Genomic DNA, 24,625 nt, shown 5'->3' with positions numbered 1-24,625 from the left:
TGCAACCCCATAGGAAGAACAACAATATCAACCAACCAGACCCCCCAGAGCTTCCAGGGACTAAGCCATCAACCAAGGAGCACACATGGCTCCCGCTGCATATGTAGCAGAGAATGGCCTTGTCAGGCATCAATGGAAGGAGAGGCCCTTGGTTTCTATGAAGGCTGGACAGATATTCTAGTGTAGGGGAATCAAGGGCAGGGAGGTGGGAGTGGGTGGGTAGATGGAGGAACACCCTCACAGAAGCAGGGGGAGGTAGGATGGGGTGGGGGATTTCGGGAGGGGAGAAACCAGGAAAGGGGATAACATTTGAAATGTAAATAAAGAAAATAGCCAATAAAAAATTTCAAAACATAGTTATTAGATTCAGTTAAAATGGTATTCAAAAATATGTGCATCTTTGCTTAGTTGATTTTCTCAATAAGGATTATCAGAAAAGCATTTTTCAAAATACTATAAAATTTATTTTTGTATATAACGTATAAAAATTAATCTGCAATAGCTTATAGTTAGACTTTAGCCATTTACATGCTAGTAACTCTTTCATTTTTTATTAAACATGGCCATAAATCTAAGGGCAGAGGATGGACACACCTACACATGCTTCTAAGGGCAGAAGATGCTAGAAGCGTGGATCTGCACTCAAATGTAAAGTGTGCAGGTTGTAAAAAGATAAGAAAATAAGGTCTATGAGCAGGATACTAAAACTAGTACTTATGAACTTCTATGGAAATAAATTTAAATATAATTAGTTATGGGTTATTTGTTTATTTAGTACAAGGTCCCAGTTAGCTCAGGCTAGTCTAAAGCTGACTATATAGCCAAGGGTAACCTTCAATTCTTGACTACTGGCATTAGAGGCATGTGCCACTATGACTTTAATACTCTTATATATTACAAAGGAGGAGCTGTGATTTTAAGGACAGGAAGGTGGTTAAGTTCCCATTCTATCATCTTTTAGCTTCATTAATACACACATAGTGCACCCGCACCCACGCGTGCAAACACACACACACACACAGAGAGAGAGAGAGAGAGAGAGAGAGAGAGAGAGAGAGAGAGAGAGAGAGAGAGAGGAGAGAGAGAGGTTAGAAGACAAAAGAAAATCAAGTTAAGCTGATGTAAACGAATATTAAGATCATGAAAATGGTAAGTGTATAAGATCACTCACTCAGCCAAAGCTGCTAGTGCAGTTTGTCTATCTTTGTCTGTCTATCTTCTCTGCAGTAACATTTCCTCTCTAGACTATTCTTGTGGCACAGCTATGACACAGTTCATATTTCCCTTTTTTTTTCATGAACAACACAGATGATTATGGGATTGCAAGGTGATTCAGTGAAAGAAAATGGTCCAGACTCAACCAGGCTTCTATCCCTGACCAAACCAGCAGTGACCAGCTATGCAGGACCACGTGGCACATGAAGCTGCCGATCCAATACTGTGCATGGTTGGGTGGGGTGAGAAATGTGTGTGGTTGGGAGAGGTGAGAGACAGGGCTTAGGAGAGGGATTCAGGGGATCATGGCCTCTGCAGGCACACACACACATACAAATAAAAATAATATTTTTAAAACATTATATAAAAATAAATTTACAAACAAATAAAATTCAGGAAAGCTTAAATGTGCTAGAGATAATCTTACATCTATACCACATGGTTTGTTTAGAACAACTAAAGCATTTTTATATAGCATTTCCATTCTATAATATCAAAAATGGTACATAAGAGGAAATGCTTTCTTCACAGTATATTTCAGTGAGTGGATCCTGTTAAGAAAGGAGGCATTTGCTTTTTTTTTTTTTTCAAACTAGCAAAGGTTTCTACTATTTAGAGCTGCTTTCCTGAATTGGATCACTGAGAAACCAGCCACATTGCTGATACACTGCAAAGATGAACCTGGAAAATACCTCATCTTCTCATCTTTCTTTCAGCTAAGCCTGTGGCAAATGTCTAACAGTGGCTACAATGTCACTGGAAGGTTCAGTTACCCTAGCTGTGTAGTCATCCTGTGCAAAAGCAGACATTTAGGAGATTTCCAAGCTTCACCATGATGAATCATTGTAGAAGTCATTCACAAATGGCTCTTCATCCAGACACTTGACCCTTCTGCAGTGCTAGTATGCCTCAATGTGAATTCCCATAGACTCACTCCAATAGAAACAGCTGGTGCTTCTGTAGGGATGGTTAGGTAAGTTGGTGACTTTTCATCCTCTAATAGCCAACACTGACTACCTCAGCACACAGCACTCAACACACAGCACTCAGCACACAGCACTCAGCACACAGCATTCAGCACTCAGCACAGTCTACCAGTTTGAGTCTACACCCTATGCTAAGAGTAGAAGGAGGTGGAGTTTGGGAATAACACAAGCTTTGGGCTTAATCACTTTTAAATAGGAGTTAGAACAAATTTGCATAAGCAACAATTCAAAACATGCTTTATAATTACAGATATATGCAGATATACATAAAGATAAGGAAATAAATTCAAAGACAAAAATCTCCAAGGAACCAAATATTTTTATTTTTCCCAAGTTTAGCCTAGTATAATCCCTCAAGGCTGAAACAGTCCAGATAGGATCTTGCTCAGAAGCCTCAGTAAACAGTATTTAAAAATCTTTGCCTAAGCATTAAGACAAGCAGAACCTGTCCAAGGCTGCCACTCTGCCATCTTCTCCCACCTTGAGCCACACACATGTGTGAAATGTATTTATCCCCACATTCCACCATGTTAAATTGAGGAGGATGAATTTTGTAGGGAGTAGATATTATGGTATATGATGCAACAGTCAATTTTATTATTGTACTAAATGACAGCTAAGCAAGAAATTATTCAACAGGGAAGATTGTAAAAGACAGAAAACATAACTTCTAGATTTGATGTTGACGTATGTTTGATGTGGTATTTGGAGCCAGTAATAATATTTACATGCCTTATTTTCTTTATATCAGCTAACTAATCTGTTCCCATAGCTTCCTAGTATACACTGGCTCCTTTTATACTTTTATCTTAAAACTCAAAGACATGTGATGTGGTTTTACTATAATTGTTTCTCTTACTTATTGGATGTCATCTTGTTAGCATCTATGATTCAAGATAGTAACGACCTCCCTGTCCATTTCAATGCTCCATCCTTAGTGGCTACCCTGATCCCTGACACTTACTAAGTTCTTGGTAAATATTAGTCAAGTGAATAAACAAGGAAGTAGAAGCAAAACAAAATAGATCATAGTCTTTCATGATTGGGGCATGTTTGTATTTTTTCCATTCACAGTCACATTGTGGTTTTGATTCTGTGCTGCACAACTGCCCCCCCTCCCCTGAGCACACACACAAACACTTGAGATGGAACCTGGCCCTCCTCATGGGCATCACCACTCATAAGAGCAGTGCTTGGCCCTCTCATGCATTAGGTGTCAAAAAAAATCATGAAAGTCCAGAGCCATTGTTTATTTATTCTCATCATGAATTTGTTCATGTTGGAAGGTGGTTTGGATGATGGTGTTTGTCTTCTCCAAGTCAGATTTATAAGAAAGTCTCGGATGATAATGATAAAGTTTAATACAGAGCCAAGTACGAAGGGGAAAGAGAAAAAGGACAATAAACTCAATATTTTCTTGTGTTCCCAGAGTTGTTTTTAATGCCTCAATATGAAATAAAGGAATGTTTTAGCTAAAACAAAAATCTAACTCAAACAGTTTTAATTAAGCTGGTCTTTACCCTTTGTCACCAAGTGAGTCTGTAGTGTGAACCAGTGCTGTCATGTCCTGTACCATTAATGTGGAGCCTGGGCATCTTGTTTCCTTCCGTAGTCTGTGAACTTCTGGTACGTGCTGGTGGTGAATGACGAGCACACGGAGAGGCGGTGCCTGCTCTTCTGCCTTCTCAGCTGGGGGCTTCCGTCTTTCGTGGTGATTCTCCTCGTACTTATTTTGAGAGGAATCTATCATCGGAGCATGCCGCAGATCTATGGACTTATTCATGGTGACCTGTGAGTATGTCTGTGCAGCTCACTGCCTTCTTAGTTCTTCTGTTCTTTTACTACTCGGTTTCCTCCTAGATAGTGGGCATGGCCGGAACTAGAGGTCTAAGTGCAGGCATTCCAGGAGATCTTTGCTTTCCTGGTGCACCTTCTCCAGCTGTGCTTTCCCTACTTATTGATTCTTTAAAGATAAACCATTGCCTCTGAAGAAGCACAGTTTTCTCTGCTGAGAGGTACTAAGTAGCCAATGGTAGATTTCATTATCTACCATTCCAGTTTAATCCAGAGTAGACAGACTGTGGTAAGTCAAATCATGTGAAAATAATGAATTGATGGGAAAAGATAAAACCCATTTGGTTTCTTCTCAAATTAAGCTTTCCGCTGTCCTTTGAAGTAGGCAATGTTCATCAGTAGCCTCTTGGTGTCTGCTCCTATAGAACCTTCAGTAGCAGGTTTGGGATTTCATCTGCAGAGAACACAATACACGTTTAGTTATTTAAGAAAAAAATACAATTGTAATTTCTTGAATCAAGTATACACAGGACTAAGTATTAAACTATGCAAAGATCTTAATCTTCAAGCTTGAAATCTTTTATAACTTTACCTAAAACAACTGAATAAAAAACTGGCATGAACTCACAAAAGGTTTATAAACACCAAAAGAAACTTCAAAAAACTGCATTAAAAATTTTTTTATCATATTTGGGAAGACATTAGCTTCCTTTTTCATAATATTTCTGAAAGTTTTTCACTAGTCTGACGCTTCTTCACCTGAGAAGGAAGTGAAGGAGCATTGATTGGACAAATTTGAAAAGCATGATGGTAAAATCCAAAGATGGTTTTTAACACATTGATGTTTTCTCTGTGAGAAAAAGAGACCAAAAAAATGTCTTAAATTTTTCCTTTGGCTTGAGACTTTACCCAGGGATTAAGCTTTTTTTCTAGCTGCTTGTACACATTTGGGGATGTGTACTGCCTCTGTCTGTGGAGTAATAGTACTTACAGAGTTCTGTATTCCTTTAGAACAAGAAAGCACCAGTCCTTACATACAGCATATATTGAATATGGTGTAGTACATTACAGGCCCATAAAAAAACAGGAAGGCATGGAGGAAGTCGGGGGTGAGATGGCTGGGAAAGTATAGATCCAGTGAATAGTTATACTTTCGCCATGAATGCCCCACCTGATGCTCCAGCCCCAATTCCATCTGCTCTTTGCATTAAAGACACTAAAGAAGAACAAGGATAGAACATGGGGGAGAAGAGAAGAACAGCAGTTACTGGCCAAAGAGTTGCAGCATTGCCTTAGTTTGTTGTTCTGTACATGGGACATCAACAGGGACAGGAGAGACGGATGAAGCCAAAGACACAGTGAGCCCATCTTTTAAAAGCCCTCTTACAGTTCTGACTCTGCTCCAGTCAACTGTCGAGGCGTGTTCTGAAACTGACCTCCCTGGTCGGGTTGGAACCAGTCCTTCTACTTATGACCTTGAATCTTGCAGACTTCTAGCCAACCAGCCTAGTGGTCCTTTCCAGTATTACTCTTCCCTTTGTGTGGACTGTAGACGTGAGAGCAGAAGCATGGATAGACTTTGCCTCTTGCTTGTGCCTTAACAGAAAGAAGAGATTCTCTTTTTATAGCACAGTACTACTAACAAAGGAATTCTAAAGCAATCAAATTTTAGTAACACAAGAAAATGTTGTAGTCATGTATGCTTTTCTACTCTATTAGAGGAAAATGATTTATAAGAATGTTGTTTTAAAGAGAAGAAAGAAAAACTCCGCTGTTGTATGTCTTCAGTGGAAATACAGAGTAGTGGGCATCATCAACCCGAAGATGCCTAAACACCAACTACATAGTCAGAAAAAGTATTTATGATGAACTTAGCAACAAGATGATGTCTTTCCTAGGCATTCTTGCTAATCATTTATAATATTAAATTGAAATGCTTCTATGCGTGCACACACACACACACACATACACACACACACACACACACAGAACCTGATATAGTATTACTGCTATGAAGACTTAGTCCCTTTTATTTAAAAATAAAACCACAAAAGAACTCTTGTGATTATAAAGCTTAACCAGCTTTTTTGCTCAAATGAAAATGAGAGAAAAAGTAAAATTTGAAATGAGAAATAAGCTACTCATAAGCTTATGAGAGCAGTGTTGCCTGTTATTTCCTCAAAGGTTTTTGTGAAAATATCAGTTACTTAATAGACATGGAAAATGATTGAAAGATGAAATCCTGTATAAGAAGAAGGCATTCTAGCATCATGTTGCTTCTGAACAGTTAAATAGTAAGTGCTTGTTATTAATGTGCACGGAGATGTTCTACACATACACAGCCATGATATAAATGCTGCCACACATGCAGCCAAAGGCAATCCATGTGACACATGTTCAAATGCGCACATACACAATGGATGTGATATTTATATTTATAATTATTTTATCTTTTCATTGAGTGAAAAAGAACCTCTCATAGAGATTATGTTATGGTATTGGATTTTATTCATATAATTTCTAGAAGATAGCAATCTGTGTCTTTTAAAAACTACAGTAAACACACTTACTACTAAATTTTGAGGTACAAGTTAATTTTTAAGGTTTCTGCATGATTCTTTGTTAAACTTAATGGGATCTTGAGTCAAGAGCTCATGGTGGCAGCTACTTTCTTTTATGAACTCTTTGGCAAGCAGGACTTATTGGGGGAAGGATTTTAGTAATGCATTACATATCTTCTTAGCCTTGATGGATGGGAACCATAATGGCAAAGCTCATGGCCTAAGACACACTCTCTCTCTCTCTCTCTCTCTCTCTCTCTCTCTCTCTCTCTCTCTCTCTCTCAATGTTTATTTTATTTTTTATTAGATATTTTCTTTATTTACATTTCAAATGTTATCCCCTTTCCTAGTTTTCCCTCCGAAAATGCCCTATCCCCTCCCCCCTCCCCAACCCACCCATTCCCATTCTTGGTCCTGGCATTCCCCTACACTGGGGCATAGAGCCTTCATAGGACCAAGGGCCTCTCCTCCCATTGATGACCCACAAGGCCATCCTCTGCTACAAATATAGCTAGAGCTACAAGTTCCACCATGTGTTTTCTTTGATTGGTGGTATAGTTCTAAGGAGCTCTGAAGGTACTGGTTAGTTCATATTGTTGTTTCTCCTATAGGGCTTCAGTTCCCTTCAGCTCCCTGGGTATTTCTCTGGCTCCTTCATTGGGAACCTTGTACTCCATCCAATGGATGACTGTGAGCATCCACTTCTACATTTGCCAGGTCTCTTGATGCTTCCAAAATGATTGTCAGAGAAGAGCTACACAAGAATGTCTGAAAGAACCTTCTCGTAAAATGCTTACCTTCTCAAACTAATAAATAAATAAATGAAATGAAATGAAATGCTGTCTGCCAGCAGCTTAACAGTAGTAAATGAAAGGCCCACTAACTCTACTGATGGCTTTAATAGTTAGAATTAGAGACCCAAAGTGGCTAACCTTTATATTGCAATTTCTTTTCTTCCTAATTCACATACAACATTCCTCTTCATTACCAGACAAATAGAGCTACAGTCTCAGCATGAGAGCAGACATGAGTTTTTATTTGTATTAAAGTATTGTAAACCTGCATCTTTATGTCATAGCATGCTGCCTTGAAGCCTCTTGGGAGGAACTGTGGATATGTGAAATGCATGGTAGTTATCTTCTGAATGGCGATGGCTTGGCAGTTATGAACTGCTTTCTTGTGAGGAGATTTTTGTAATTAACCTCTAAGGCTTTAATAGGTAAAAGCTCCTACTTTTCTAGTAGTTTGTCAAGTTGAAGGTCATGTTGATTTCATAAAAGATACCAAAGGTCTAATGTCATATCTTCATTAGATTGTTGGAAGACAGTGTGTGTGAAACCGTCCACTCCTAAGGTTATTCTTCACAGGGTTGCTTTTAATTAGCATTGCATTTTCTTTAAAGTATCTCACTATTCATAACCTCTTTCCAGCTTTAAGAATGTGGTAAGTTGCCATCTCTATGAAATTTTCCATCTCATTTAGCCAAGCACATGTTAATGTTTATAAGCTCCAGTGATCTCTCCTTTTCCATTCTTTTTATTAATACTTTTATCCCCTCTCTCTGTCTCTCTGTGTCTCTGTCTCTCTCTGTGTCTCTATCTCTGTCTGTCTGTCTGTGTGTGTCTCTCTGTGCCTCTCTCTATGTCTCTGTCTGTATCTCTGTCTGTCTCTCTGTGACTGCCTCTCTCTCTCTCCTCTCTCTCTCTCTCTCTCTCTCTCTCTCTCTCTCTCCTGAGCAAGCTTTATCAGTCAGGGAAATTGGAGTACTTACTGATGCTTTTGCTGTTGGGACCCCACGTCCAGTTTTCTTTTTGGATATTATTTTGCATCTTCTTAAGTTACCCTCCAATGAAGCAGAAAATACCTGAAGGGGAAATTTCTCAATGTTTTGGTAATTTCTTTGCACCTACTTTCCTGTGGTATTGTGTTATAATTTTTTTTCACATTCATTGTGGAGGTGGAGGGTGTAGGCATGCATGTATACATGTGGATGTACACATGAGCAAGCCACGGCTTGCAAATGAAGGTTAGAGACCAACATTATAGGAGTCAGTTCTCTTTCATCATCTGGGTCCTGGGGATTGAATTCCCATTGTTGGATTTAGAGGCCATACTTCACCTGCTGGGCCAGTGAGCTGGCGCATATTGTGTTCTTACTGGTTCTCTTTCCTGAAGGGTTTGAAACTTGGCTTTTTGGCTCTTTCGAGCCACTAAACCAACTCCTTCCCATCAGCCCCATTTCTTTCCTAAATCTGCAGCTGCTATCCATTAGGAACTTGTGAATGGTCTTGAGGGAGAATGTGTTGTGCAGAATACATTGCTCATCTAAGGGAACTCTTCACAAAATGCCAGGGTCTCAAGCCTTTGCTGCCAGAGCAGCTTGCCAGTGCCTTCAGACACTAATTTTGTTTGTTTCATTTTGATTAAATTTTAATCTGTGTTTTCTAGTTGCCACAGGTGGGAGGATGAATATTATACAAGTTATTTTATTTGGTTAGTTAGGATTTTTTAAGATAGATTCTATTGAGTGTGTGTGTGTGTGTGTGTGTGTGTGTGTGTGTGTGTGTGTGTGTGTGTGTAGTAATTTACTGGCTAATAACTTATGTTAAGGATAGCCCAAACCAAAATTTTTACTAAGTAATTTCTATAATTTAGAAGTAATATTTTGGAAGTAATGATACAGTGAATCACTGAAAATATCAATATTCAGTAACTATGTTTGTCTTCATATCATCTTCAGAAACATTCTTAGCTACTATTATTGCTACACTACTATTTTCTGTGGTTTGCTTTTTATAGTCTGAATCTAATGCCTCTATAGCATATATTCAGATATCTGATAAATGTGTTTTTCATAAAGATGCATTGGATATCTAAAATTTCAAAAAATGAACTAATATAAACACAAGCTAAGTCTATGTGGAGATTTTTTTTAACTCCTACCAACCAGAGTAGCCATCATTAAAGAAGCAATAGGAATAAATGTTGCTGTGGCTGAGAGAGAAACAGAACCCTTTCTGCATTGTCAGTAGAAACATAAATTAGTTCAGTAACAACTGAAGCTAGCTTTGAAGTTCCTCAAAACTTAAGACTAAAATTACCCCTCGTTATCCTGTTATCCCACCCGTGCATATTTACCAGAAGGATTATGGCAGCATACAGGAGTGCTAGTTGTCTGCCTCTACTATTGCTGCCCTATTCACAGCATCCGTGTCATAGGATCAGCCAAGTACCTATCATCAGATGAGCAGATGAAGCAATTTGCTATATTACTCATCTATGAAGAATGAATCACGCCTGGATAGAACTAGGAGTTGGGCTTTTCAGTGAAAAGCACAGACAAGAGTCATGTACTTTCTCTCTCAGTAGAAACTAGTGGTAAAGGTTCATGAAGAATTGAGACTACTGAAAGGGCAGAAAGGAATGAAGACAAGGGGGTAGTGGGTATGTGAGAGACTTGGGCAATTATAGAAATACATTATATCCATCTGTGAAAATGTGATAATGAAGCCCATTATTTTGTACAAGATTATCTATATATCTATATCTATATCTATATCTATATCTATATCTATAGCTAGCTAGCTAGCTAGCTATATCTTGGAGCTTGAAGCTCTGTCTCTTCTTGCCCATATCCTACAAGCAGGAAATATTTCCCAGACCAACTCTTAACTCATAACTTTTTCTAGTGCATGTCTTATTTTAAATCTTCCCCTATTTTCCCACCATAGCTGAGCTCTAGCCTCTCTTACCTTTGGTATGACAGGTTGCCTAACACAATTCCTTATTTGTAACTTAGTCTTGTTGTAATAGTCACCGAATTATTGGTGTTTTAATCCCGGTTGTGCTTTTCAGAACTTTGCAGGTCATGGCTCAGCATGTCACCACCACTGGACACTGCTGCTGATCCTCCTTCTGAGGTCATTGTTCCGAGACATCCTCCTTTGTTACCCTTCACTGATGAATGTGTGTCACATTCTCTAATATTATATATTTTATAATTCAAATTATTTTTCTTTACTTAGGACATCACTATTTTTCTTCAGAGTGGCATCCTAAGTATCAATTTTATGAATACCTATCTTCAGAGTGAAACATACCTCCTTTAGTCTATACAGGAGACTGAGTAGACTCATTCTCATTCAAGAGTCTTGTGACAGCATCAATGACACTATACTAAAACCGCTTGTTTGTGTCAGATTGGCAACTTGAGATTCAACATGGACATCACTACATAATCCCACATACATAATGGTTGGATGACCTAATGAGTGAGGTGTGTTTTGACTTATCCTTGAGTGAAAAGAGATGAACTAGGAAAAGTAAACCATTTAACAGTCCAACACAAATTTATATAAATGAAAATTCACTGAAAGTTTTAGTTCTCTCTATATATAATTAATCTCTCTCCATCTCCCTCACCCTTTCTTTTCTGTAACCTCTCTCTTGCCTGTATATCCCCTGTCTCACCCAGTAATAATTAGTTTAAGAACATGTGATATACCTGGAAACTATCAAAAAATACTAAATATCTAAACACCGGAGTCACCAAATCTTATAAGAAATTAATCTTTCTTTGTGCATAAAAGATCAATGTCTAACTTGGCATGCCTAATGAATTGGTGAAGCTAGTTTAATTCACACAACCTCAGGTGGAGAAAGGCACAAAGAGCTAGAAAGCTGTAAATGCGTTTTTCTTCCATAGCACAGAAAACAGAACATACACCTAAACTTGATTCTTTGTCATTTAGACAGAAAATTCTGTGGCTTTCTGGGGGAAATACACTCTACTTACAGTTATTAGAAGAAGCCCCCCTACAATCTATGGTGGATTGATACTTAACTCAGAGAGTGACAAAAACAAATAATTTCCCCTTGAGTGATGGTCACTGAGTACTGCAGCATCTGGAGATGCTCTCATTTGATGGCTGATGCTGGGTAACTTTAGCAGTCAGCATCTATTTTTCTTTGGTTGGCTCTGGTTACTACAGGTAAAAGAAAACAAACTGAAGGGAAATATACAAAATATAGAACTGATTCAAAGCCATAAAAAGAATATGGTCTTGAGGTAGGTGTTTAATAATGGTTGTTAACTAGACAGGGTCTAGAATCATATTGGAGGCAAACTTCTACTATGCCTGTTAGAGATTGTCTACATTTGATTGACTGAGGCAGAAGTACTCACATTGAATGTAAGAGGCACCATTCTATGGGCAGGGATCCTGAACTGAACACAAAACAACGCCATGTAAGCACTGGTCTTGTTTCCTGACTGTGGATGGAGATGGAGATGGAAGTGTACCATGACAAATGGCCTCAAGCTCCTGTCACTAAGACTGTCCCGCAACAATAGACTATACCCTGAGCCCAAATAAACTGTTCTTCTTTAATATGATTCTGTCACTGTCCGTATATTATGTCACAGCAACAGTAAGGAGTGCAGTCTCAAAAAAAGTAAGAAATTCCAGTCTCAGAATGAGACTATGATACTCATGTGGGACCCAACTCATGTGAAAACTTGTGGATAGAGAGACTGGGAATAAGTTTTAAATCCATGCAATTTATTTATTTATTTATTTATTTTTGGTTTTTCAAGACAGGGTTTCTCTGTGTAGCTCTGGCTATCCTGAAACTCACTTTGTAGACCAGGCTGGNCTCGAACTCAGAAATCCATCTGCCTCTGCCTCCCGAGTGCTGGAATTAAAGGTGTGCACCATCACGCCCGGCTAAATCCATACAATTTATAGTGAAGACAGCAACACCATTTGTCTTAATTTTTTCTTGTATTTTTCTTTTAAAATATTTTATTAATTTATATAAATAAATACAATTTATTTTGATCATATTCTGTAGCTGTCCAGCAGCTTTGGTTGAACTGGGTACACCTGAAAGGGAGGCTGGAAATGAGAAAGGAAAAGTGGGCGAGAGAAGGGTGAAGCCAAGAGGAAGGTTTCTGGTCAAGGCTCAAAGTTTAATGTTTAGCACTGTGTTTATATAGGGAAAGCCCACAGATCCACCCTTTGTTTCAGCTGCATTATGTGCAAACCCAGCTCAGCAGGCTGTCTGCTCCTGCAGGAAATTGCAGGTGCTGCAAAGCAGGAGACTGCACCCTTGGTTGGCTAGGTCAGTGAAGACCGACCATGGCAAGCACTTAAGGTCTATTTAGCTTGTTGAAGGCTGCACAATAGTCATTCCCCTAACCAAACTACCCCCAGATCTACCCCAAACTCCCTATCCCCGGACTTCATAGACTCACTCCTTAAAAAAATTGAAAAAAAGAAAGAAAGAAAGAAAGAAAGAAAGAAAGAAAGAAAGAAAGAAAGAAAGAAAGAAAGAAAGAAGAAAGAAAGAGAAAGAGAAGAAAGAAAGAGAAAGAGAAGAAAGAAAAGAAAAGAAAAGAAAAGAAAAGAAAAGAAAAGAAAAGAAAAGAAAAGAAAAGAAAAGAAAAGAAAAGAAAAGAAAAGAAGAAAGAGACAAAGAAAGAAAAACTTGTGATATAATTTAGCTTCCCAAAGACTCTTGGGTGTGCAGCCTGCTTTAGAGAGTGACCAACCTGATAAAGGCCATAATAGTAAAGACAGCTAAGTCTCCCTTCCCAGCATTTATCAGATACAGATAGCTCCTCGTGTGACTGTAAAATTTCCTGCCCCACTCACCCCTTCCATAATGGGACTTGGACTGGTTCGATCTTGTACAGGTGGTGTGCATTCTGTCAAGATCACGGTGAGTTCATAATTGCATCTCCCATATTGTGTCCAAAACATTGTTATCTTATAGTCACTCACTGCCTCTGACTCATAGAACATATTGGCTTGCTCTTCTGTTGTGATACCTGAGCCTTGATGTGGATACAGTATGGAGATGGCACAGGCCATAGTCTTATTTTCTGCACATTGACCAATTATGGATCTCCTTATTAACTCCCATCTTCTGCAAGAAGAAGCTTCTCGAATGAGGGTTGAATGATGTGCTAATCTATGGGTGTAATGATGCCATTAAAAGTTGTTTTACTACTATGTCCATTTGCCACAATAATAGGTAGATTTTTAACTGAGACCTAGGACCTGGTACCTGTACAGCCATGGGTTCTTCGTTTCATTATTTCTTCCTCTAATCAGCAAGAGCCCAGCATGTTAACAAATATCAATAATAGAAAAAATGATGTAATAATGGTGATAAGTTATTTGTGCTTTCAAAATGCTTGCTTTTTTTCTTTGGTGGCAGTTCACATTCAATAAATATTCTTTGAGTTATGATTAAGTTCCGAGTTCTTAGAAGCCCAGTTTCATGATCTATTTTGATTCTTTTAACAAATCTTTGTTCTAACCTACCCCCATCGTCCTGCGCCTGAATGGAATTATCCACCTTACAAATTTTTCAGTTTCTAGAAACAATCTAATTTTTCTAGCTCCATTAAAAATGTTATCAATATAGATTATATATCTTCATATTCTAAATTAGCACTAAGTAGCAATTGCTTTCTATAGGAAATATGATATGAGGATATTTTAAAATGCTTATAAATACAGGAAGCTTGTTTGACCTGTTGTTTAAGGGTTGGAAAGGGCACCTATGCATCTAAGAAGAGGAATGATGTCAGCACTTCTTGATGGATTGCTGGTTTGGGGGGTGTACTGTCACTTTTGAATAAGCACACACATACATATGTACACATAGAGAACTTAACAAGCATTTTCCAAGCATTCAGATGCTGAAGAGAAATTGTGCCTTCCATAATGTTTGTCAGCACGTTGTTTGTAGTAGTCAAGAAGACAACGACAACCCAAGGAAAAGTGTGGCTATTTTCCAGTTGTTCAGTATAAGCTAGTTAATAGAGTATGAGTGCAGATACTCACCAGTGTGCAGGGGCAGCAAGGACCCTATGGAACATAGGGCTGGTAGCATCTAGCTTGTTTTCCTGAAGATCTAGGCGCATTCTTCAAGTACAGCACGTTTCAGATCACTGTCAAAGACTTGTTATCTTTGGGCACTTCCTCACTTGTAAACATGCTGGTCATCAAAGTCTGTACATCTGCAGCTCATTCCATTCTGCTAATGCTCAGGATGTTTTACCCAGTTTCAGTCTCAGTCCCTGGGAACAACGTGAGCTTTACAGACTACCCTTCTCTCTCACTGATAAACACAACCTGCAGTCTTAGCTTAGGTTGCTCTGGCTACTCCTGGATCCTGCTCGTTACAACTGGAATCTGTACAACAGGAACTCTATAAAGGACTACATCCAATCTTATGTCACAGCATTGTGGACAAATGGTCACTCATTTTGATTGAACTCCTTTAGATTTTTGTATAACAGGAAGGTCATTGATTCTGTATGCAAATTGTTTATCCTTTATGATATCCTTTTACTGAGTGTTATTGATTTCCTAAGAATTTTTCATGATACAACTTTATCATCTTCAAATATGTCCTCTTAGTTTATTTCCATTATATGATTTTATTGACTAATACCTATAGTTACACAGTAGAAGCATAGCAACATCCCCAGAACATTCTTTATTTAGTATCTGTGACTCCACCTTAAATATTTTCCACCTTAAATAAGATACTAATTTTATAATAAAATATGTATGTGCTATTCATCTGATGAATATGTCTTCAAGGCGATTGAGATATGTAGTAAAATTATCTTGTGTCTTATCTAAATAGATATTGGTAGAACTGGAATATAATTCAAATACTCAATTCTCAGAGATCTGAACCTATGATTTTGTCCATATCATTATAAAATAAAGCAAGTAAATAACAAGGAAGAAATGTCTTTTAAGTTCTGTATATTTTAATGTTTTTTCATTTTTTATTGGTTATTTTATTTATTTACATTTCAAATGTTATCCCCCTTCGCAGTTTCCCCACCACAAACCTCCTAGCTCCTCCCCCTCCCCTTGCCTCTATGAGGGTGCTTCCCTACCTGTCCACCCACTGCTGCCTTAGCACCCTGGCATTCCTCTATGCTGGGGCATCGAGCCTCCTCGGGACCAAGGGGCTCCCCTCCCAGTGATGCCAGATAATGCAATCCTCTACTACCTATCCAGCTGGAGCCATGGGTCCCCTCATATGTACTCTTTGGTTGGTAGTTTAGTCCCAGGGAACTCTGTGGAGTCTGGTTGATTGACATTGTTCTTCTTCCTATGGAGTTGCAAACCCCTTCAGCTCCTTCAGTTCTTGCCCTAACTTTTGCAGTGGGGTCCCTGCCCTCAGTCCAATATTTGGTTACATGCATCCACATATGTATTGGTCAGATGTGATGTGTACTCTGGCATAGCCTCTCCAGGTACAGCTATACCAGGCTCCTGTCAGCAAGTACTTCTTGGCATCAGCAATAGTGTCTGGGTTTGCTGTTTGCAGATGGGATGGATCTCTGGGTGGGGCAGTCTCTGGATAGCCTTTCCTTAAGTCTCTATTCCTATCTTCCTTTTGACAGGAGGAATGCTGGATTAATATTTTTGAGGTAAGTGGGTGGTCAAATCCCTCAACCAAGGGTCATGCCTATCCACTGGATATGATCTCTTCAGGTTCTATCTCTCCTTTGTTGGGTATTTCAGCTAATGTGCTCCCTCTTACGTCTCTGGCATCTGGGACTTTCTAGTGACTATTAAATGTACACTTCAGTGAGCATTTTTGCTAAATATATATCGAGATGTGATTGTAAAGTTTTGTTTGTTAGATTAAATGGCTGTCCATTGCTTAGCAGAGTTTTGAAGGTAGATGAACAGAAGTTAAATCCTGACTCAATCACCCATGTGTATGAAATTCCCTAGCTATAGAACAGGTATAGTAGGTCTGTCATGAGACTGCTATAAACTAAGTGGCATGATGTATGCTGGGAAAATGGGTGGTTAGTACTTGGCTCACAAGAGAGAACAATGGTTGAACACTGACCGTGGGAGTGTGTGATACACATTTGACATGAAGTAGTAGTTATATGGAATTCATCAGACACAAGTTATACACATTGGCCATATGTGTTCCTGAAGAGTAGTTTAATTTCTCCAATCCTTCTGAAAGTTTAATGATGTCATGTTTAGCCTCTTCTTTTGCAAGATTCTTAGTCATTTAAATTGGAAACATAATCTGATGTTTCTGAAACTCGGAAGTTTCTAACCTAAGTTGGAGTTCATTTTAATCATAAATGAGAAAGGGAAATGCTGTCTAATGGTGAGTTCCTAAAAACAAAAAATGACTAAGCTTTTCATTTTATGCATAAAACTGGTAACAAAAATCAGCTGATGTGCAACCCCACAAACATCCCTTTTCTTATGTCTGTAGTTCACAATTGCTTGTTTTGTAATCCTCTATTCCACTTGGTATTTCAAATGCATATGAAACTAGCAAGTTGAAAGAAAAAGCAGCCAGCAGTCTTCTGGATACTGCCTCTCGATAATTAGAAAGGAACACTGCTGGAGCTTGTTAGGCAACACGCACGTTCTTCATGTTGACCTCAGGGACACCAATTTAAATATTTTCCACACGTTAACTTTACTATCCTTACTGTGCTGCCTTAGTTCAGGGTGCTGTGATGCTTAGAATAAGCATCTATAAACATGTGGGTGTTTCTATAGAATACCACTGTACTATTTTGCAATTTTCTTTTTATTTACTAAACTGTATTTTCTGTATTAAAATCATTATCAAAAATAAATGTATTAATTATATAATGCTCTGTTGTATTTTTAAGATAAATTCCTTTATAAATTTTGATATTTCCGTTGTTTTTCTTTATAACATGGCAATGACCATTTTTATGCTTTATCTAATTTTTAATTATTAGTAGAAGTTGTGGGACCATGAAAGGCAGCCTGTTTTCTGGTTGAGCTTGATTAAAACCCCCGAAATCCAGCAGATAACCCTTCAAGGGACAGAAGGAAGTTTGCCAAGCTCCCAGACACCAGGCTCCTGACACAAGGCCCCAGCTCCATAATTCTGTGGCCATCAGTCACATAGGGCAATGCCCCAAGCTCCTGGTATTCTGTCTGGACTCCAATCCCACAGATACCTGGCAACAGCCAGGTATGCTCCTCTCCATGGTTACCTAGCAACAGCCAGGTAGGTCTGGCCCACTATCAAAGGGGCTGTTTGCCCCCCTTCTCCCTCTCTTACTCTCTTACTCTCTTGCCCTTATTTTCTTACTCTTGTCTCTCTCTCTTGCCCTTTTGTTCCCACTCTCTCTGCATTCTCTTCCCCTTTAACTCCCTGTGACCATGGCTGGCCTCTACTTCTCTACTCTCTCACTCTCTCTTCTGTTCTCTGCCTCTACTCATGACAATTAACCCCTTAAAACCATCATGGACTACCTCTTCTCATCAGGACCCTCCATGGGGGACAATGGAGCAGGTCTTCCTCAGAAGAGCCTCATGTCTAACCTCATGCTGGTTTTTCCTTGGTTTGTGAGACAACATTGGGATAAAGGGGTTTCACATCCTTTTTATTTTGATTAATCATTCTAAGTATCAGAGTGACATCAAGTTCACATTCTGTCTCAATCTCAGGGTAGAATTTATCAAATCCTTCCCACCACCAACAACCAGTTTTACTATTTATACAACCTGTAGTCCATTTGCTGTTACATGTCATCATCAGATTCCCTGAATTGAAATGATAGATTGAAGAATACTGTCTTTAGAAATACTGAATTTGTCAGGGTAGTATCGAGACACATTAAGCATTTTCAGCCCTGGTAATATTGCATGTAACCAACAGTTACACAGCACACACCCAGGTCTGGCTATGGTTTTCATTAGATTTGTAATTTCATAGGAAAATGTGGTATGTTTTACCATGGTTTCAGAGGAACAGCCCTACAGAATATGTCTGTGTATGAACAGATATTTCTTATAAGTAATACTTGGCTTCTGTGGTTGTAGGTGATGTGTTTATACAGAGAGGGGATATGTTCTATGGAAGTGTGGTAAGGTATGGGGGATGGGGGTACCTCTGGGGGTCCATGCTGAGACATTCCTTCCCCCTGAGGGACCAGACACACGATGGTACAGTATAGAATAGAGTTTATTCAGGGAATGGGGAAAGGAGTTAAGAGGGTAGTAGAGGCAGAGAGAGGCAGAGAAGGAGAGAGATGGGGGAGGAAAATGGGGAGAGATCAGGAACAGGAAGACAGGAAAGAGAGGAACATGCAAGAGCAAGAGAGAGAGAGGAGGGGGAAAGCAGCCCCTATAGTGAGTCAGGCATACCTGACTGTTGCCATGTAACTGTGTGGTAGATCATACCTGGCTGTTGCCATGTAACTGTGTGGTAGATCATACCTGGATGTTACCACATAACTGTGGGGTAGAGCGTAGACAAAATGCTAACAGTGGGAACCAATCAGTTCTGGAAATCTACCAGAGAAGTTAGGTAAGCTGGGGATCTAAGATAGCAGAGGTTGAAGTTTAAGTTCAAAGGCAGGACAAAGTGATGTCTCAAATCCTCAGTGAAAGGTCAGAAGAATTCTTTATTATATAAAGGATTCTCTCTCCTCTCTCTCTCTCTCTCTCTCTATATATATATATATATGTATATATATATATATACATATATATATACACGTATATATATATACGTATATATATATATGTATATATATATATACACATATATATAACCTTTATGTAATATATATTTTAGTCCTTTGTGTGTTGAAGGATCCCCATTAGTCAGCCCCACTCACGTTTTACTCAGTTTGACAATTTAAAGATTTAAAGTCTCATGCAGACAACCCCTACTGAAACACCCAGAAAAGCAAACAAGCAAACATCTGTCAAGCTAGGTTTTCTTTTGTTTGTCTTTTTCAGGATTCCGCAGCTCCACAATATATGCTTCTTGCTATAGTTCCAAGGGACTAAGCAAGTTAGCTCTTGCACATATGTATACAGCCCTGTGGCTGGAGCTAGTTTTCATATGACTGTCTTGGTGTATACTGCTCTGAACAGACACCATGACCAAGGCAACTCTTATAAGGATAACATTTAATTGGGGCTGGCTTACAGGTTCAGAGGTTCAGTCCATTGTCATCAAGGTGGGAGCCTGGCAGCATCCAAGCAGACTTGGAGCCAGAGGAGCTGAGAGTTCCACCTCTTTCTGAAAATTTCCAGGCAGCTAAGACAAGGGTATTAAAGCCCACACCCCTAGTAACACATCCTAATAGTGCCATTCCCTACGCCAAGCATATGTAAACCATCACAATGACCATGAACTGTGAGTGGACTGTTATATGTGTATTGGCCATGAGTCATTTTCTTAACAGTTCTTCATATTCTTCATTCGTTTTATGCTTTTGTTTAATTAGGGTTTTATCACTTATGTAATCCTTGATGAAAATAATTACCCCATCATGGCTTACATTTTTGAATTATAGTCTAAACTATCCATCTTTTGCTATATTTCTCTTTTATATGTAGTCCAAAAATTTAAACTTTCTAAGCCTCTTTTTACCCTTTTGTGTGTTGAAGGATTCTTTACTTTCTGAACTGCATCAGGGTTGTTTAGCCTGGTTCATTTCTCCACATTACATCATCTTCAATTTCTTTTATAGGTGTTTTTATTTCTACTTTCTCAATAGTTTCTACTTGTTCCTAATTTAATTGTAAGCTTCATTTGTTTTATTTGTCATAATATTAAATAACTTACTATTTATTCTGGCTATTATATTTTACATAAAATCTCAGGAAATATATTATTGCCTCACAATTTATGTTACAATGATTAACCAGGTATTCGTTTTCCATTAAGTTAAATTTCATCTTCACTTTCTTGCATCCTTCCTTATATGCATTCTCCTTCTATAATGTAAAAATTTGGTTAAAAAATATGTGTTGTAAGCATATGTGATCTGTGGTATTCCCTTAAGTCTACAAATATGGTGGATTCTGTCTGGTAAACAGTTTCTATTTTGCCTATTTAATCCTATTTTACCTATTTAATTAGGGGCTAATCAAAGGGTCATGTTTACTACCATACTTTATCTTCCTTATCAGTAATAATCAAGATTCTCTGTGTGTATGTATTCATTTTGCATTGATTATATCTTCTTTTCTTTCTTTTCCCTTTCACTAATATTACTCTCAACAAGTTCTTTCCTAATTTTGTGCATTTTTTGTGCCTCATTATGTTTAATTAGGATTGCATGGATGGAAAGTTATTTTCTTGAGCAATGTCAACTGATCAGTAACTACATCACTGAGAACTATAACTCCTTCTCCCCACAGAAACCATTAACCCCCATATATGCTCCCCTGAGCGTGATGCGGTCTCCTAAGCCCCTCTGCTATTCAGGAGGGAGTGCTGACAGGCCCTCAGTCCCTCGTGGTAACCGCTGTTGCCGAGGGTTTGTGGGTACAAAGCCAATATCACTTCACAGTATTCTCTCCCACCTTCTGGCCTTTACATTTTTTTTCCATTCCCAATTCCACAATATTCCCTCAGCCTTAAAGGAGGTGTTACTTATTACAAATGTCCTGTTTAGGCCTATGCACTCAACTGTCACTTACTGCTATTGCCGCGACTGTGACGGGCTGTGATCAGCAATAGTACATCTGAAACAAAACTCCATGTATCTGACTTGTCCATAAATCCATAACCCTGTGTGTCTGGCTCGACCAAAGATCCATAGCTATTTTCACATTCACTCTGGCAATTCTGTTCTACTTGAGACAGGGAAATTGGTGATATTTTTGAATATTTGAAAATTTCTTTGAAATTAAAGGAAGAAATCAAGAAAACATAATTTTGTTTAGTACTCCAAACAGAGCTGAGAAATTCCCAGCAAGAAATGTGATTGTCAAGCCGGGTGTGGTGGTGAACACCTTTAATCCCAGAACTTGGGAGGCAGAGGCAGGTGGATTTCTGAGTTCGAGGCCAGCCTGGTCTACAGAGTGAGTTCCAGGACAGCCAGAGCTACACAGAGAAACCTTATCTTGAAAAACCAAAAAGAAAAAAGAAAAAAAAAAAAAAGAAATGCTATTTTCCTGTGGAACCTGTGATTAGCACAGCAATTCTGCTCATAATTTGTATGCACACTAAAATTCATGTGCATACTAAGAATATCAATTCTGAAGCAAAGTAAAAATAATGTTTCACAAGCATGAACAATGAGAAGCAAGAGAAAGTTTCAAAGTTTAAAGTTAAATATAACTATTGGAAAGTGTTTTAAGGAAGGAGCAAAGGAGATGCTCCAGCATCTGTATTGTGCTGATGAACTCAGCGAGGACAAGCAGAACATAGGAAACGTCCATAATATGAAAACAAAGGTCAGTGGAAGAAGAGCTTAGACCTCCAACTGATAAACCGGGAACTGGAGGAGGTTAAAATTCATGATCACACTGACGTGTGCTCAGCCAGGTACCAGAGGGGAGGAGGGCAGAACAAAAGCCAGGAAGGGGAGTTATTAGTCCACAGGGAATAGTCGTTGTATGTAGTGGGTGTCGTGGGGACATTTCATATTGGTAGCATGTGCTAGACCCATTCAACCCTTTACCTTCTTTCCAACCCTCTGCTGCTAGTTTCCTTCACCCCATACCCCAAGGTAGCATCTATTTTTGTGATTTTTAGGTCTGTATATAAAGTCTGATTCACAATTGATGATCTTCATTTGTGTTCATTCACTTGCTAACAAATACTTGGGCTGGATTCTATAACAGGCTATCATGCTTCAATAAGCATTGATTTGGAAATACTTCCTTAGAGCCTTCAGATATGTACATGGATGTGTAACTGGGTCACATGGTAGATGTATTTTCAGTTCTATAAGGTTCCTCTATACTGGATTTCAATAGTGTTTGGAATAACTTATTGATAAGTTATTCTCTGCTGATGAAATGATCCAATTTAAGCCAAATTAAAGTATAAAGACTGGTTTATTGGGAGCGGCTCTCATTCAGGTTCACTGGTCCAAGGAATGGGGATAGGGAAGTTGCCATGGGGAGGGAGACGGGGTGGGAAAGAGAAAAAGAGAAGTAGCAGGCACACAAAGGAAAATGCAGAAAGAAGGGCCAGTGGCAGACAGGGGTAGGAGGTGGACTCAGGTGTCTGGATTACATAGGGAAGAGCTTCTGGGGGAGGGGAAGCCGAGCCCCTCCACTGGAAAATTCAGGGCCAGGGCAGAGGACAGGGTATGGAAGCCATGCCCTGTTGTAGTTCTGGGAGAACCTGGGGACCAGGTCTGCTTTGGTATGTTAAATATGCACCTCAGCTGCTTGTCTGAATCCCAACAGTTGTGTCTCACGAAGAGTGTATATAGCTCTTGTTCTTTAATCCTCAGGAACACTTGTGGTTGTGATTTTCTTAAAGATGGGTACTTTGGCTAGACCGAGAAGGACTCAGCATACTTTTAAAGTGTCTCTGCTAAGGATAGTGAACACTTTTTCATATATTTGAATGTCCATCTTTTAAGAACCATGTCTTTTCATTAGCATTTTTATTGGAGTAGATTATTAGCTTTCTCAGTATTTAATTTTTGAGTTCTTCATGAATTCTTTTTTTTAAATTTTTATTTATTTTTTATTAGATATTTTATTTATTTACATTTCAAATGTTATCATCCCCTTTCCCGGTTTCCCCTCTGGAAACCCCCATCCCATCCTCCCTCTTCCTGCTTCTATGAGGGTGTTCACAGGACCAAAGGCCTCTCCTCCCATTGATGTTCTACAAGGCCATCCTCTGCTACATATGCAGCTGGAGCCATGGGTCCATCCATGTGTGCTCTTTGGTTGGTGGTTTGGTCCCTGGAAGCTCTGGGTGGTCTGGTTGGTTGATATTGTAGTTCTTCCTATGGGGTTGCAAACCCCTTCAGCTCCTTCAATCCTTTCCCTAACTCCTCCATTGGGGAACCTGTGCTCAGCCCAATGGTTAGCCACAAGCATCTGTCTCTTTATTTGTCAGGGTCTGGTAGAGCCTTTCAGGAGACAGCCATATCAGACTCCTGTCAGCAAGCACTTCTTGGCATCTGNAATAGTGTCTGGGTTTGGTGTCNGTATATGGGATAGATCCCCAGGTGGAGCAGTCTCTGGATGGCCTTTTATTCTATCTCTGCTCTACACTTTGTCTCTGTATTTCCTCCGTTGAGTATTTTGTATTCTAGATAATAATTTTTACCCCAATGTATACTAGCCTAGATTTTCTTCCATCATCTTTGGTGGCTTTTGAATGTGTTTCATTTGTTATACAAAAACTTTTAGATTTTACATTGTCCTATTTGTCAATTCTTGAATTTATCCCTAGATCGTTGTAGTCCTTTTCAGAAGTCCTTGCCAGTGTTTGAAGGAAAGGTGCTGAAATCATACACTGCCCTTGGATTTGCTATCAGACAGAAAGCATCTTGGAGGGGGGAAATGGCTACCTGCAAAAGCTTTGAAATCTTAGAGAAATGAGCTAGATAAGAAAGCATAAGGTGATTTAATTATCTTTGCATTTCTTTCTCCCATGAGTAATACTGAAATACAAGAGGACTCCTTGAAGGGATATTAAAGAACATGAAAGGTCAGCCAGTTTGACAATACAAAACAAATGAAAAGCTAAACAAATATTCCCAGTTACGTAAATTTAATTCTGAGTCCTCCCCTTTAAAAACAATCTAAAATAGCTTAATTACTAAATTCCTTTGGAGTACTTAGAAAGAAAATAAGGATTTTTTTTTTCTCACCAACTTCTCATGCATATGTGGTGCTAATGTAATAATACTAATAGTAATGATACTGATTATAGTAATAGTGCTGCAGACATTGTGACACTTGTCACACTCTGGTGGTTTTCTTAAGGATAAAATAGTGAAATAGTTATGGCTGAGTTCATTTGTGATTGGTTTATAAACATATATAAATATGGTTAATTCAACAGCTCATTTTTTTTTTAAATTCTAAAGCTAAGTACAAGAAGACAGCAGGGTCTTAGGAGAAGAGTCTAAGCTGGCGAAGAGGATGCCAGAGTACTGTGTGGGGAGAGTAAAGAAGAGAATCTCAGAGAGAGAGAGGGAGAGTGAGAGGAGAAGGGGCAGAGGGAGAGGAGTGGAGGAGGGGGAAGGGAAGAGGGAGGGAGAGGGGGAGAGAGAGATCCCTGTTAAAA

At 38.9% G+C, this 24,625-nt stretch overlaps 1 protein-coding gene across 1 annotated transcript in view; it reads left to right on the top strand.

Moving 5' to 3' along the window:
• Adgrv1 (adhesion G protein-coupled receptor V1) overlaps nucleotides 1-24,625 on the top strand; it is a 510,986-nt gene that overhangs the window by 335,289 nt on the left and 151,072 nt on the right. The window contains exon 84 of the mRNA XM_021208450.2: nucleotides 3,814-3,992. Coding sequence (XP_021064109.1) covers nucleotides 3,814-3,992 — 179 coding nt within the window. The remainder of the gene's footprint in view (nucleotides 1-3,813; nucleotides 3,993-24,625) is intronic.

This window comes from Mus pahari, chromosome 11 (genome assembly GCF_900095145.1).
Source record: "Mus pahari chromosome 11, PAHARI_EIJ_v1.1, whole genome shotgun sequence".
NCBI classification, from domain to species: Eukaryota; Metazoa; Chordata; class Mammalia; order Rodentia; family Muridae; genus Mus; species Mus pahari.
Note: the sequence above shows the minus strand (reverse complement) of the source record. Positions and strands in the feature narration are given on the sequence as shown.